The sequence below is a fragment of the Microcaecilia unicolor genome, chromosome 9, assembly GCF_901765095.1.
Source record: "Microcaecilia unicolor chromosome 9, aMicUni1.1, whole genome shotgun sequence".
Classification (NCBI taxonomy): domain Eukaryota; kingdom Metazoa; phylum Chordata; class Amphibia; order Gymnophiona; family Siphonopidae; genus Microcaecilia; species Microcaecilia unicolor.
Genome location: NC_044039.1, coordinates 110980483 through 110997358, shown reverse-complemented (window position 1 = coordinate 110997358; position 16876 = coordinate 110980483). Strand labels below are relative to the sequence as shown.

Here is a 16876-nt window from a genome sequence, read left to right as displayed (position 1 = left end):
TGCATGGCATCATGCACGTGGAAGGTTCTAGGCGGGCGCTTCGTCCCCAGCATAATGGCGGAGCCAACAGGTGCTGAGGGAGAGACGTCCTCTGGAGAGGAAATCTTCAAAATGCTCATGGCCTGCACTAACAGGTTGGGCAAATCCTCTGAGCGAAAGATCCGCGCTGCAGAGGGGTCATCCGCTCCATGCGAGCGGGAATCCGTCTCCTCCAAGGAATCCCCAAAGGACCGTTGGGAGAACTCAGATACGCTGCCCTCATCTACATCAGAGGAGACAGAGTCCTCTAAGCCCTGGGAATCCACCCGAGGGCGTTTACTTCCGGGGGCCTCAAGCCCTTTATCGGACAAGGGAGAAGGGGCAGCGTTTTGCATAAGGAACGCCTGATGCAGCAGCAAAATAAACTCGGGGGAGAAACCCCCAGACTGTGCACTTCAGCAGCCTGGGCCACAGCCCTAGACGCACCCTCAACCGGCGCTCGCAAGAGCGGGGGAGAAACATGCTGCGCATCCAAGATGGCGTCCGGCGCGACACTCCGCGAAGGAGCCGCGCGGGAAGAAGGGCGCTTAACTTTAGCCGCTTTTTTGCCGTCGCCCAAATCAAGGGCGGCCATGGCATGAACGTCTCCCAGCTCAAGGGCGGCCCAAGAAGAAGCCGCTCGAGCAGAGTGGCCGGCCAAGATGGCGGAGGCGAGCAGCGGGGGATGGGCGTTTATGGCGGGAAAAACCGCCGCACCGGAGAAAGACCCGGGACACTGACCGGCCTCCGAACTGACACCCACCAAGGGCGAATCAGACTTTAAGACCCCCGCATCCCCGCTAGAGGCGCACACACGGTCCGGGGAGCGATTCTTCGCGCCCTCGCCCTCCGACGCCATAGGCCACGTGGAGATCGATTGGGGAACCCCCTGCCCGCTATAAAAAGGTAAAAATTACTTGCTTCTCGCTCCGAGCTGTAACGAACTGGTGTCCCAGTGAGTAGCTGCAATAAACGTTTAAATAAACGTCGAAATAAACGCCCTTAAGGACGTCCCAAAAAAATTTTTTTTTTTTTTTTAACGGAGCCAGCGGGAGGGGGGAGAAAAGGAGGGACCTGGCGCCACCAGGTTTGCACTTGCTCAAGAAGAGCCCTCAACCCCAGGTACTCAACAAAACCTAAAAATTAGGCTTGGAGACCTAGCCAGAGCTGCTGCTGTGTGTGACCACCACCTGCTGAGATAGAGAACATACTGAGGAGTTTCCGGCAGCACATGACCATATATAGGGAGGCAAAAGGATTGCACCTGCTGGTAGATGGACACAACCCACCAGTCTATGGATTGATCAGCATGATGATATGGAAGTCTGAGATTATGGGGCTGGGATTGCCTAGTGAGTTGGAGTCATCGCTCCACCAGAGCTACCCCTTTCGATGGGTCAATCGCTCGCTTAGATATCTGGGTATCAACCTCACACCCAAATTGACAAATTTATATGAGGCCAAATTCCCCTCTAAAATCCGTGAACTATTTCTTGAGCTAGAGCGTTGGGAGGACTAGAGTTGTCGTGGCTGGGAAGAGTGTCCGCCATAAAAATGATGATTTTGTATCTATTTATGGCATTGCCTCTGCCAATCCCCGAACAATTTTTTCGCCAACTTCATCAAAAAATATTTGCCTACATCTGGCAACATAAACCACCAAGAGTACAGGTGGACATTCTGTTCCAACCAAAAAATAAAGGGGGGGATGGGAGTCCCAAATTTTACCCTCTATCATCAGGTGGCACAACTACGGGTGTTGGCAAAATGGGGCACAGATAACGCAAAACCCTGGCTTCAAATAAAAAGACACTGGCTGAGTCTAGGACGTTTAGACGCTATATTATAGGCACCCCGAAGTCAACTTTTGACATGCATAGGGCAGGCACCCCCGGTGGTGCGCTCTCCCTTACAAACTTGGTATGCCATACGACAGAAGTTTTTACCCAGCAGAAAGTACTTTAGCCTTATGATGATACAGACCGCCACGGGATGTCTGGTGGGGGCAGCGGATAATGTTTATAGAATCTGAAAACAAAAGGGCCTTACATCCTTAGGCCAAATATGGATAGATGGGAGGAAGTGCCCTTTACAGACCTCCAAGGTAAAATTATGTATCATACCTGATAATTTTCTTTCCCTTAATCATAGCCGATGAATCTATAGACTGGTGGGTTGTGTCCATCTACCAGCAGGTGGAGATAGAGAGCAATCTTTTGCCTCCCTATATGTGGTCATGTGCTGACGGAAATTCCCTAGTATGTCGATATCAAAGCTCCATCCGCAGGACTCAGCACTTAGAGAACTACACCCACAAAGGGTCACTCTGCCCAGCTCACCACCGCCGAAGCGGGGGAGGGGAAATACTCCAGCGCACCACCGCCGGGGCGGTGGGCGGGAAACCACACCCGCCGACACGGGGGGAACTGGCTTATCCTGCTACCGCAACCGCGGGAGGGATACAAAGCTACCCTACAGCCGCACGAAGCGGGAGGGAGCGCCGGCATAATTTAGTTATCAATCCAGCCACTGCTGAAACGGGGGGAGAAGAAGCAACAGCTCACTGTAACACAAAATTGTCTCAACTCGAAGAGACTTCAATTGGAAGAACTTGAACACGAAGTCCTCGTGAACAGGAAATGAACTTGAACCTGAAATATAACCAGAACACAAACAATACAGAAATCTGGGAGGGACTATGGATTGATCAGCTATGATTAAGGGAAAGAAAATTATCAGGTATGATACATAATTTTACCTTCCCTATCATCAAACCGATCAATCCATAGACTGGTGGGATGTACCGAAGCAGTAATCACCCAGGGCGGGACATGGAAATCCCTGAACGCAACACTGAAGCCCCAAACTGGGCCTCGGCCCGAGCAGCCACATCCAAGCAGTAATGTCGTGAGAAGGTATGAGCCGACGAACAAGTAGCCGCTCTGCAAATCTCTTCTAAGGAGACAGACCTGGACTCCGCCATCGAGGCTGCTTGTGCTCTAGTAGAGTGTGCCTTCAGCTGAATAGGCGGAATCTTCCCCACTGCCACATAAGCTGACGCGATCATCTCCTTGAGCCGATGTGCCACTGTAGGCTTAGATGCCTGCAGACCCTTACGAGGGCCTGCGAACAGCATGAACAGATGATCTGACTTCCAGAAATCATTGGTCACTTCCAAGTATCTGATGATGACCCATCTAACATCCAGGTATTTGAGCGCACAGTACTCCTCTGGGTAATCCTCCCTACGAAAGGAGGGTAGGTAAAGCTGCTGATTCACATGGAATAGAGAAATAATCTTGGGCAGGAAGGCACTGGGCGAATCGATACTCCTGCCTCAGTGAATCGCAGGAACGGTTCTCTACACGAGAGCGCCTGGAGCTCGGAAACTCTTCTGGCTGATGTGATAGCCACCAGGAAGACTGCTTTCAACGTCAGGTCCTTCAGCGATGCCCTTGGCAAGGGCTCGAAGGGCGGCTTCTGCAAGGTCCGTAGTACCAGATTGAGATTCCACGTAGGCACTATCGAGTGCAGAGGGGGGCGCAGGTGATTAACTCCTTTGAGAAAGCGTACCACATCCAGCTGTGAAGCCCCCTTCAGACGACCCCTGAAGCAAGCCAGAGCCGCCACCTGGACTTTCAGCGAACTGAGCGACAGGCCTTTCTCCAACCCCTCTTGCAGGAACGCCAACACTGAAGATATTGGAGCAGTGAAGGGCGATATAGAGCCTGCCTCGCACCACGATGCAAAGGTACGCCAAACCCTGGCATAAGTGGTGGAAGTAGAGCGCTTCCTTGCTCTCAGCATAGTGGCGATGACCTTGTCTGAGAAGCCCTTCTTCCTCAGCCGCTTCTGCTCAATAGCCAGGCCGTAAGACCAAAGGGGGAGGGATCCTCCATCACCACGGGACCCTGATGTAAGAGGCCCCGCTCCGCTGGCAGCCGCAGAGGGCCGTCCACCGAGAGTCTGACCAAGTCCGCATACCAGGGACGTCTGGGCCAATCCGGACCCACCAGGATCACCCGGCCCGGATACTTTGCCACCCGGCCTAGCACCCTGCCCATCATGGGCCAGGGCAGGAACAAGTAGAGAAGCTCCTGTGCCGGCCACTGCTGGAGAAGAGCATCGACTCCCAGAGATCGAGGGTCCCGTCCTCTGCTGAAAAAACGTGGCACTTGGCAATTGGCCGAGGATGCCATCAGATCCAGGCTCGGCCGGCCCCAGCATTTCGTGATGTCCAAGAACGCCCGAGCAGACAGTTGCCACTCTCCGGGATCCAAGGTATGGCGACTGAGAAAGTCCGCCTTGACATTCATGACTCCCGCAATGTAGGCCGCCGACAGCTGTTCCAGATTCGCTTCCGCCTACAGGCATAGCTTCATGGCCTCCTTGGCTAGAGGGGCGCTCCTGGTACCTCCCTGGCGATTGACATAGGCCACAGCCGTGGCATTGTCCAACAGGACCCGTACAGGCCTCAGCACCAGTACCGGGAGAAACTCTAGAAGCACCAACCGAATGGCTCGGAGCTCCACGAGGTTGATGGACCATTTCGTCTCTGCAGGAGACCAGAGCCCCTGCGCTGTCCATCCCCAGGCAGTGGGCTCCCCAGTCCGTCAAGCAGGCATCCGTCGTGACGACAACCCACTCCGGGGTAGTAAGAGGCATTCCTGCGGACAGCTTGCCTGGCCTCAGCCACCAGCTCAGCGTCTTTCGCACCGCTGGATCCAAAGGAAGGCATACGGCGTAATCCTCCGAGACTGGAGTCCACCACCGCAGAAGAGAGTGCTGTAGTGGTCTCATATGAGCCCTGGCCCAGGGCACTACCTCCATCGTGGCTGTCATGGAGCCCAACAGCTGCACATAGTCCCAAGAGTAGAGGAGGCTAGGAACTGGCCCACCTGGGTCTGAAGCTTGACGCTCCGGTTGTCCGGCAGGAACACTCTGCCCACTTGGGTGTCGAATCAAACTCCCAGATACTCCAGGTACTGAGTCGGGCGCAGCTGGCTTTTCTCCCAGTTGATGATCCATCCTAGGGAGCTCAGAAGAGCAATGACCCTGTCTGCAGCTCTCCCGCACTCCGCATAGGAAGGGGCTTGGATCAGCCAGTCGTTCAGACAGGGATGGACTTGCACTCCCTCCTTGCGGAGGAAGGCCGCGATGACCACCATTACTTTGGAGAAGGTCCGCGGAGCCGTAGCCAACCCGAACGGGAGGGCTCTGAACTGGAAGTGTCGGCCCAGCACTGCAAAGCGCAGAAAGTGCTGATGAGGCGGCCAGATGGGAATATGTAGGTAAGCTTCCTTGATGTCCAGGGAGGCCAGGAATTCTCCCTTTTTCACTGCAGCTATTACGGAGCGGAGGGTCTCCATCCGGAAGTGCCGAACTTTCAAGGCCTGATTGACTCCCTTGAGGTAGAGAATAGGCCGAGCAGATCCTTCTTTCTTTGGCACCACAAAGTAAATGGAGTAGCGCCCCTTGCCAAGCTGATTTACTGGCACCGGGACCACCGCGCCCAGGTGGATCAGGTTGCTCAAAGTCTGCTGCACGGCAGCTGCTTTGACCTGAGACCTGCAAGGAGAGTTTACAAACCCGTCTCTTAGGGGTCGGCAGAACTCTAGCTTGTAGCCATCTCTGATGACTTCCAGAACCCAAGCGTCTGAAGTTACCCTGGTCCACTCGCCCAGAAACGAGGACAACCTTTCTCCTATCTGCACTGGGCCATGGACCAGGTCCCCGTCATTGGGTACGCGACCCTGGGGGCGGACCGGAGGACGAACCTCCGGGACGGCGGTCCCTACGAAAGGAATGCTGCTTGGGGGAGAAGTCCCGTTTGAAGGAAGCGGAGGCAGAGGAGGCCGACTTGCCCGGGCGATACCGACGGGCTTCCTGGAATCGGCCCTTAGAGGAACCAGGACGGGCCCTGCCGGCCTGAGTCCTGACCTCCGGCAACCTCTTGCCCTTGGACGTGCCGAGCAGCTTGTCCCCAAAGAGCAGCTTGCCTTTAAAAGGCAACTTGGCTAGGCGAGATTTAGAGGCATGGTCAAGCAGACCAGTGCTTAAGCCAGAGCCACCGCTGCGCAGAGACTGTCTGAGCCATGCCCTTGGTCGAGGCTCTGAAAACATCATACAGCAAGTCTGCCAAGTAGGCCAAACCCGACTCCAGGGTCGGCCATTCCGCCCTCCAGGAAGGGTCCAAGGGGGAAGCCCGCTGCAAAACAGTCAGGCACGCCCTAGCCACGTAGGAGCCGCAAACCGAGGCTTGCAAACTCAGAGCGGCCGCCTCAAAAAACGACTTTAAGGCCGCCTCCATTCTCCTGTCTTGGGCGTCCTTCAGGGAAGTGCCACCTTCCACCGGCAGCGCCGTTTTCTTAGTCACGGCAGTGATTAAGGAATCTACCGTGGGACAGACAAAGGCTTCCCGTTCCCCCTCAGGAAAGGGGTACAGACGGGACATAGCCCTGGCTACTTTCAGGTTCGCCTCAGGGGCATCCCATTGCGCTGAAATTAAGGTCTGCATGGCTTCATGAACATGGAAGGCGGGTGCTTCGTTCCCAGCATAATGGCGGAGCCAGTAGAGGCTGAGAGAGAGCCTTCCTCCGGAGAGGCAATCTTCAAAATGCTCATGGCCTGCACAAGCAGGTTGGGCAAATCCTCTGAGCGAAAAAGCCGCGCTGCAGAGGGGTCGTCCGCTCCATCCGAGCGAGGATCAGTCTCTTCCATCGATTCCTCTAAGGATCTCTGGGAGAACTCAGACACGCTGCCGTCATCCACATCAGAGGAGACCAAGTCCCCCGAGGATGGAAGATTCACCCGAGGGCGCTTAAGCATAGAGGCCTCATCACCCCGATCAGAGAGGTGGGCAGGGGCAGTGTTCTGCATAAGAAAGGCTTGTTGATGCAGCAGCAAAATGAACTCAGGCCCTAGAGGCGCCCTCCATCTGCACTCCCAGTAGTGGGGGAGAGGCGTGTTGCTCGTCCAAAATAGCGTCTGGCGTGAAACTCCGAGAAGGAGCTGCGCGGGAAGAAGGGCGTTTTAATTTCGCCGACTTCTTACTGTCGCCCGATTCAAGGGCAACCAAGCTGTTAACGTCTCCCATCTCGAGGGCGGCCCAAGAAGAAGCCGACCGAGCCGCGTGGCTGGTCACGACCGGGAGGACGGCCAGCGGGGGATGGGCGCCTAAGGCAGGAAAGGCTGCCGCGCCGGAGGAAAAACCGGTGAACTCTCCCGGTTCCGAAAGGGCGACTCTACCTTCGATCCCCCCGCTTTCCCGTTACGCGCACGAACGCGTTCCGGGGAGCGTCTTTTCGCGCCCTTGCCATCCGAGGCCATAGCCACGTGGAGACCGTTCGGGGAACCCCCTGCCCGCTAGTAAAAGGTAAAAATTACCTGCTTCTTGCTCCGAGCAGCGACGACTTGTTCAAGTGAGTAGCTGCAAATGGGCGTCCTTTTTGAACGTTAAAAAAAAATTTTTTTTTTTTTGGTTTAACGGAGCCAGCGGGAGGGGGGAGAAAAGGAGGGACCTGGCACCACCAGGTTTGCACTTGCTCAAGAAGAGCCCTCAACCCCAGGTACTCAACAAAACCTAAAAATTAGGGCTTGGAGACCTAGCCAGAGCTGCTGCTGTGTGTGACCACCACCTGCTGAGATAGAGAACATACTGGGGAATTTCCGGCAGCACATGACCACATATAGGGAGGCAAAGATTGCTCTCTATCTTCACCTGCTGGTAGATGGACACAACCCACCAGTCTATGGATTGATCGGCTTGATGACAGGGAAGAGGAGTATGGTCTACCAACATCCCACTTGTATCACTACAATAGAGTCCGGGATTGCATACATAGACGAGCTAAGGGAGAATTGGCCATAGGGGAAACAGATATGGAATATGCTCTCGGAGGGGGTTGCCACAGAGGTTGTGTCTCCCGACTACATGGGGCACTACTATCACACCACACACTTATAGTGCGATACACTCGATGCTGGGAAAAAGACCTACAGATAAGTTATGAGCCTAAGCGCTGGGAAAAGGCAATGGGATATATGTTACTACTACTACTACTACTATTTAGCATTTCTATAGCGCTACAAGGCATACGCAGCGCTGCACAAACATAGAAGAAAGACAGTCCCTGCTCAAAGAGCTAACAATCTAATAGACAAAAAATAAATAAAGTAGCAAATCAAATCAATTAATGTGAACGGGAAGGAAGAGAGGAGGGTAGGTGGAGGCGAGTGGTTACAAGTGGTTACGAGTCAAAAGCAATGTTAAAGAGGTGGGCTTTCAGTCTAGATTTAAAGGTGGCCAAGGATGGGGCAAGACGTAGGGGCTCAGGAAGTTTATTCCAGGCGTAGGGTGCAGCGAGACAGAAGGCGCGAAGTCTGGAGTTGGCAGTAGTGGAGAAGGGAACAGATAAGAAGGATTTATCCATGGAGCGGAGTGCACGGGAAGGGGTGTAGGGAAGGACGAGTGTGGAGAGATACTGGGGAGCAGCAGAGTACATTTATAGGTTAGTAGAAGAAGTTTGAACAGGATGCGAAAACGGATAGGGAGCCAGTGAAGGGTCTTGAGGAGAGGAGTAGTATGAGTAAAGCGACCCTGGCGGAAGACGAGACGGGCAGCAGAGTTTTGAACCGACTGGAGAGGGGAGAGGTGACTAAGTGGGAGGCCAGCAAAAAGCAGATTGCAGTAGTCTAAACGATAGGTGACAAGGGTGTGGATGAGGGTTTTGGTAGAGTGCTCGGAAAGAAAGGGGCGGATTTTACGGATGATGTAAAAAAAGAAACGACAGGTCTTGGCAATCTGCTGAATATGAGCAGAGAAGGAGAGAGAAGAGTCAAAGATGACCCCAAGGTTTCAAGCTGAGGAGACAGGGAGAATGAGAGAGCCATCAACAGAAATAGAAAACGGGGGGAGCGGGGAGGTGGGTTTGGGGGGGAAAATGAGAAGCTCGGTTTTGGTCATATTTAATTTCAGGTGGCGTTGAGACATCCAGGCAGCAATGTCAGACAAGCACGCTGAAACCTTGGTTTGGATGCAAGGTGAGATATCAGGGGTAGAAAGGTAGATTTGGGAGTCATCAGCATAGAGATGTAGGAAAAGCCATGGGATGAGATTAATGAACCAAGGGAAGAAGTGTAGATAGAAAAAAGAGGAGGGAACCAAGAACAGAACCCTGAGGTACGCCGACAGGCAGAGGGATAGAAGTAGAAGAGGATCCACCAGAGTGAACACTAAAGGTGCGGAGGGAGAGGTAGGAAGAGAACCAGGAAAGGACAGAGCCCTGGAATCCAAGTGAGGACAGGGTATCGAGAAGTATGCTGTGATCGACAGTGTCAAAAGCAGCGGAAAGATCAAGAAGAATGAGGATGGAATATTGACCTCTGGATTTAGCCAGTAATAGGTCATTGGAGACTTTAGCAAGCGCAGTTTCGGTTGAGCGGAGAGGGCGAAAACCAGATTGTAGTGGGTCAAGAATAGCATGTGAGGAGAGAAAATCAAGGCAGCGGCGGTGAACAGCACGCTCAAGTAATTTGGAGAGAAAAGGAAGGAGGGAGATGGGTCGGTAATTAGAGGGACAAGTAGGGTCGAGTGAAGGCTTCTTAAGGAGAGGTGTGACCACAGCATGTTTAAAGGCAGCAGGGACAGTCGCAGTGGAAAGTGAGAGGTTGAGAATGTGACAGATAAAAGGAATAAGAGCAGGAGAGATGGCATTAAGAAGGTGGGTGGGAATAGGATCAGAGGAACAGGTGGTACATTTTGAGGAAGAAAGGAGAAGTGTAGTTTCCTCAATAGTAACTTCAGGAAAGGAGGAAAGGGAATGAGGGGAAGGAGAGAGAGGGGAACAGACTAGTGGAGGGAGAGGTGGTGAGGTAGAGAAAGCAAGGTTGATCTTTTCAACCTTGTTGTGAAAGAATTCAGCAAGGGTCTGAGGAGATAATGAAGGGGGAGTTGGGGGAGGGGGCACCTTGAGGAGAGAGTTCAATGTGGTGAAGAGAAGTCAAGGATTAGAGCCAAGAGAGTTGGGATAATAGTTGGTGAGGGGGGCCAGGATTGGGATTGATGTCACTGGCTGAGAGTAAGAGAAGGAGTAAAAGAGAGCGGAGGAGAGTAGGAGAGGTGTGGCCACGAAGACATCGAAGGCGAGAGGTATTTAGGTGGAATGGGGAAGGCAAAATAGACGAAAGAAAGAGGCGGAGATTAAAAGCCAAGAGGGAGGAAGAGGGTAGGAGAGAAGGTGAGGTGATGAAGTCGATGGATGGGCAGTGAGTTCCTGTAGCGGAGAGAGGTAGGGGGTGAGGGAAAAGATTAGGGAAGGGACAGGGCTAGGAAGAGAATATGAATAGAGGCCATAAATGACTGAGGTACTTTAGCAAGATTAGATGTAAAGAGAAAAATGCCCTGCACCTAGAGCGGAGGCCCTGAGTGGATCGGAGTGGACCTGGGTGTCACCCCGGAGAAGGCTGTAAGGATATGCAGATGAGCTGCAAGTCCTCCACAGCACCTGAAAGGCAGCCGGTGGTAGAGCTGGGCACCTCTCAGCTGAGGAAAGGCTTACCAGGGGTTAGGCCGAAGCCAGCATTCCTCCCCCTGAGGGTCGCCTGATCCTATGTTAAAAGTTTCGATTTCCAGCTCTTTAGTGGAAAATAGCTATAAAATGTTATACCGTTGGTATCTTACACCTAATAAGATAGTAAAAATGTATGGGCAAGGTGTAGGCTCCTGCTGGAGGGGATGCACAGAGTTAGGCGACATGTTTCACATTTGGTGGTCAGCCCTAAGGCGCAAGCTTATTGGACTGAACTACTACGCATTCTTGGAAAAATTATAGGAGAACAATACGCCTTGAAAGCGGAGACTTGCCTTCTACATTTTCGACCAGCAGGAGTTCAACCGATAGTACACTGCTTGGCAACGGTATGGTTGGTGGCAGGAAAAATTACACTGGCATCGACTTGGAAAAATCCTCTTACACCACCAGCAGTAAAAGTCATCCACAAAATGGACTATTTATATCAGACGTCTAAGCTGACCGCAATAAAGGCTGGACGTGTCATACCATTCCATAAACAATGGGACAAATATGTCACATGGAGATTGAAAGATGGAGTGGATCTGGACGCGCCCAGAATGATAGTGACCCCGTTGACATGACGCAGGACTATATATTAAATTCAAGGAATAAAGGTCATTGGTAACAATATTTGCCATATGGGGGGGGGGGGGGGTGGTGAGGGGAGGGAATACAATGTTAATGTAGCTGTTCAAATCTTGATATAAATGTATGATAGATAATAATCATTTGTATACATAAAGTTAATAAAAATAAATGGTAAAACAAAAAAAGTCAAAGTGGTTTACAATAAAAATGGAAACAGAAAAGAATTACAATAATGATTGGACAGAAGACAAAACAACAAAACCACACACACAAATCCACGTGGGCTAGGACAAACTGTTACTGCCAAATATGAGCCAGGGCCAAGAGCCATCCAGGTCGAGGGTGGCTAGTTGGGGAACGCTTGTACAAATAGATGAGCCTTCAGAAGCTGCTGAAATCAAAGATAGGAAAATTCAGAATGAATATCCAAGGGAAGAGAATTCCACAAAGCACGTGCCAAAGAGAAAAAAGTAGAATGATGGGTAGATTCCAATCTAGTCAGGTCGTGCGGAGGGGTAACAAGCTAGTGAACTGAGAACGTAGGGCACAGGCAGGCCAACAAGGCGTTATGAAACTGGCTAAGTATAGGGGAGTACCCAGGTGAAGGGTCTTAAAAGTCAATAATAATCTTATGTTTTATGTGGTATTTAATAGGTAAACAATGGTGTCTGAGGAGCGGGAATAAATGTCATCATAAGAAGAGAGCATAAGGGCCCTGAGACATGCCATGAAATATGAGAGACTTAGGCAGGACAACCAAGAATGGGTGACTATTAGGCTCATAGTAAAACCACAATATCAGAGACTTCCTGAAGTTGTTTATCAGCGCTGGCTAATGCCAGTGCTATTGAATTAGCTGCGCAAAACAGCTAGAGTGTAGAATCACACAAAGTAGGTGGTTTACATAGCCTGAGCCATATAGGTGACCAGTGAAACTGTACAAAATAGTTGTGCAGAGTAGATGAGTCATATAGTCAGCTTCCAAAACCAGAGAAGACAGTCTACTGAAGCAGCCAAGCACCATAAGTAAATGCATCAAGAGATGCTGTAACATGTAGCTGGACACATCTACGCCACCACTGTAGCAGGAGTTATAGAAGTGAGTGTGCAGCTATATCCATATAGGTAGGGTTACCGTATGTTCGGATTTCCCCAGACATGTCCTGTTTTTGAGGACATGTCTGGGGCGTCCGGGCGGGTTTTGCCCGCCCACCTGTTTGTCCGGATTTCTGGACAAACGGGCGGGCGGGTGGCGCCATGGGTCTCCCCTCCCCTTACTATCTGCCCTGGTGGTCTAGTGACCTCTTTGGAGCAGGAAACAACCCCCTCTTTCCTGCCCGGAGTGCTGCCTGCCCTTGCCCTGCATCCTTCTCAGTCTCGGCATGGGATTCAAAATGGCCACCGAGAGTTGAAGCGGCCTTGCGAGACTTCAACTCTCGGCGGTCGCTTTGAATCCCGAGCCAAGACCAAGAAGGATGCAGGGCAAGGCAGCACTCCGGGCAGGAAAGAGGGGGCTCTTTCCTGCCCCGAAGAGGTCACTAGACCACCAGGGCAGTAGATAGTAAGTAAGGGGAGGGGAGGGGAATATGTGACCCGGGGGGAGGGGAATGTGTGACAGGGGGTGGGGAGATGATGCAAAAGGGGTGGGACATGGGCAGGACATGTGTCCTCTTTTTAAGAGGACAAAATATGGTAACCCTACATATAGGAATCCGCAGTAGCTGGTGCCATACAGGCAGCCATGGTATCTGGTGTCACAGAGGTGCAGTGGAGGCTAGTGTAATACTAGGAGGTGCAATGGCTGGTATAACGCTGTTGGCTGATGTCATACAGGCAGCTATGATGAATGGTGACAGAGACAGCTGCAGTAGCTGGAACAATTCAAGTGGCAGAGTGATAGAGGTAGCTGTTGTGACTGGCATCATACAGGTGGCTGGTGAATCTGAAGCCACACACTTGTGGATGCTGCATCTGATACCCTACTGGGACCCACGCCCCCTACCCGACAGTGTAGGCTGAGGGTTTCCCAACAAACGCCATTTGCCAAAGAGCAAACCAAAGCCACAAGGCACTGCTTACCAAAATGCAAGCCAAAACCACCATCCACCAATTACTGATGTGTAGGCCAAAATCCAGAGCACTGTTTGCCAAACTAGAAACCAAATCCACCACTTAAACTATAAGCCGAAAGCCAGAGCAGTTTGCCAAACTACAAACTGAATCCACCATCCACTGCTTGCCAAAACGTAAGCTGGAAGCCAGAGCCTCTTGGGCTGCTAGGTCCTCTTAACAGGTCCCTTTCTCATTCAGGGTGAAATGGTTCCATGTCAATCACAACTCATCCAGGTCACCCCAGGCAAGTGTAGGGCTTCAGTTCAGTCCCGAGAGCCAATGGATCCAATTCCCCTTCTCCTGGGGTTATAAATCAGTCCAAACTCTTGGTTAGTCCAAGTATGCAAATACGCATGCAGATCACTATTCCAGTCAACGTTATTTCTTCCACAGATTATTCTCTCATGCTACTAATCCACTTCCCGTCTTTCAGGACTGGATTAGTCTGTCCCTGCACCTCCCATGTAGTCTCTATCCTGGACTACAACCACCCCAGCAGGGTCCCAGGGGTCTACTCCGAGTTGAATGGGAATGGACTACACCCAGGTGGGTGTTCCTATGTTTGGCTGGAAACACTCTCCCTTGTCTGGGGGATCTATTTCCCAGTGATTGAATGCATACCCTGTCACACCTACCTATAGGTAGTGAAGTCAGCTGCTGTCTGGGAGATCACACAAATGTGCAACTAATGTCCCATAGGCAGCTTTGCAATTGTGCCATATACACAGCTTCCATAACCGGGCCATACAGACAACTGGTGGAACTGTGCTATACAAGTAGCCAGTGCACATAAAAGATGAAAGAGTAGCAGTGCTACACAGCTGGTTACTAGAACACTACAACATGTAGGCAACAAATGAAGGTAAAGAAGAAATTCAGCTATTTCAGCCACACTACATAGCTGATTGTGCAACAGTATAAGATAGTTGTTGCATCTATGAAATGCTGGTATTGTACAATCGAGCTGGTTGTTACAGGGGTGGAAAATAGGCAGCTGCTTAAGCTGAGTAGTACCAGTAGTTGTTGCAACTATGGAAATGGCCCAGTTGTTGCAGCTATGTAAAATAGGTGACACTTGCAACTACACAACAGAGGTGGTGGTAGCAGGAGCCACACAAGTAGATGTTGCAGGAGAGCTAGACCAGCAGCCGCACAGGATAGCAACAGAAGTTGCTGCTACTGGAAAGAAACCCAAAGAGGTGCTGCAATTGTACAATACAGGTGACTGCTACCACTATACAAACAGGTGGCTTGCGCCACTATGCAACCAAGACAGTTGCTGCAAATGTGCCACAAGGGTGGTCAGCGCCACTGTACAACCAAGACAGTTGATGCAAATGCACCACACAGGTGGTCAGCACCATTGTGCAACCAAGACTGTTGCTGCAACAAAACAACCTAGGAGGCTGCTGGTCTGTGCAAAACAAATGGGTGCAGAAAGCTTGCAACTCAGGTGGACAACAGTACCACCAATCAACCTAGATGAAGTATAGGAAAATATAAGAGCTGTGTACTTCATGGGGAAGTTAAGTACACCACAACCAAATGGAAGAACTGTGCAATTGGGCAACTGAACCAGCTCTGAATCATCACTGGCTACCAAACGTCTATTTCGATAACCGAAAAATAGCGCTACCATGCTGAATCCGGTAAGCCACATGAGTAGCTCATGTTGAAGCAGACTGTGCTAATTTAATTTGTAGAACAAAGTCAACAGCTCAATTGTACAGCTTTAACCAGACAGAAAATGTAAACAGAATGAAAAAACACACTGCCTTAAAAAAAATGAGTAGGAAATGTCTCTAAGACAGAAAATAAAGGAAAAGGTCCCTTTTCCCTTGACGAAACTAAGATTATTTTCTCATGTAAAACTATAGATAACTATTATATCAGAAAACAGAGAACAGATTCTTATGGGAAATACAGTCAAGGTCCTAGGCTAAGATAAACAGTCTAATCTCCAGTGCAGATATACAGATATGCTACAAAGAATAAGACTACAATAAGGCACATCATAGGTGGTCGGTGGCTTAGATGTTTTGGGAGGCTAAAATGAGGCAGGGCTATGAGAGGGAGGTGTGCAGCAGGACAGTTTATGACACAGTGTGTGTGTGTGTGTCTCTCTCTCTTCCCCTAGCCATAAAAGTATCTCATCTCTGTGTCTTCCTCTCCTACTACTACAACTTACTACTTAACATTTCTAGAGAGCTACTAGGGTTACGCAGCGCTGTAGAGTTTAACAAAAAGGACAGTCCCTGCTCAAAAGAGCTTACAATCTAATGGGCGAAATGTCAAGTTGGAGCAGTCTAGATCTCCTGAATAAAGGTATGGTGGTTAGCCATACAGCATCTCCTTTGTTTGTTGTGTATGTCTCTCTTCCCCAGCCATGGATTCCTCTGTGTCTGTGTGTGTCACTTTCTCCCCTAAGTCATGTAGTGTCTCCTCTCTCTCTGCCCCCCCCCCCCCAAACTATGCAGCATCTTCTCTGTGCACATATGTCTCCTTCTCCCTCAGCTATGAAGTATATTATTCTCTGGGTGTGTGTCTCCCTTCCCCCAGCCATTCAACATCTGTCTCTCCCCAAGTCATCCAGAATCTCCTCTTTCTCCCCACCACGCCATCCAACATCACCCCTCTCTCTTTATTGAACATGGTGGTTTTGCTGGCTTTTTATCCATTACCTCTCTTCTTCATCTTCATCTTCTTCTGGTTTCTCTTCCTCATCTTCTTGCTCACTTAGCCCCTCATCTTCAACATCCTCTTCATCTTTCATTTCCACATCTTCATCTTCTTCATCACTTTCCAGTGAATGTCTCTGTCTGGAGGATAGTCGCCGTGAGCGCTGTTTGGGACGGCATTCTGGGCAGAACCAATCTCCTTCAGGAACCATCTGTTTAAAAAGAAAGCACTATGAAATTACTGCATACAACCAGCAACTTTCATCTTCTTAGTAATCCATGCACAATATCCCTTCCCCCCCTCCAACTCAGCTACACATTCCCTAATAAGATATACTAACTTATTCCTCACTATTGTACTTATAAGAACATTTATAAGCAGCCACACTTCAGTTTCAGTATTGCACTTTTTCCAGTGTAAAGAAAGCCTACAAAGGTGGTCAATGCCTGGAGTATACTGAGACTAGCAAGAAGAGGATAAGGAATCCTACCATCAGTGGTACGGCCAGTGGTGTGCTGCAGCCGGCTTGCACCGGCTTGCAAGAGCCGGTTGTTAAATTTTTTACCGACTTGCAGTTGTTCCTGAGGGCGAGCCAGCTCTCCTTCCTTCCTCCCTCCCTCCTACAGGGTCTGGCCCCTCACCTCCCTTGCCCAGCGAATTCTTCGGGTCAGGCAGTCTTGCCTGCCTGCTGCCGACGCTGACCCTCCCCCACTGCCGGATCGCTCTTTAAAAATGGCTGCTGAGACTTCCAGCGGTGGCCTCACAAGACTTCTGCTGGAGTCCTGGAGGCGGCCATTTTTAAGAGCGATCTGGCAGCGGGGGAGAGTCAGCGCCGGCAGCAGGCAGGAAAGACTGGGGATCTTTCCTGCCTGCCCTGAAGCATCCGCTGGACATGGGTGGCTGGA

General features: G+C 50.9%; 1 protein-coding gene across 1 annotated transcript in view; it reads right to left on the bottom strand.

Moving 5' to 3' along the window:
• The window catches only part of BAZ1A (bromodomain adjacent to zinc finger domain 1A), a 763171-nt gene that overhangs the window by 89382 nt on the left and 656913 nt on the right, over nt 1-16876 (bottom strand). The window contains 1 exon segment of the mRNA XM_030214053.1: nt 15974-16182. Within this exon segment, the coding sequence (XP_030069913.1) occupies nt 15974-16182 (209 nt within the window).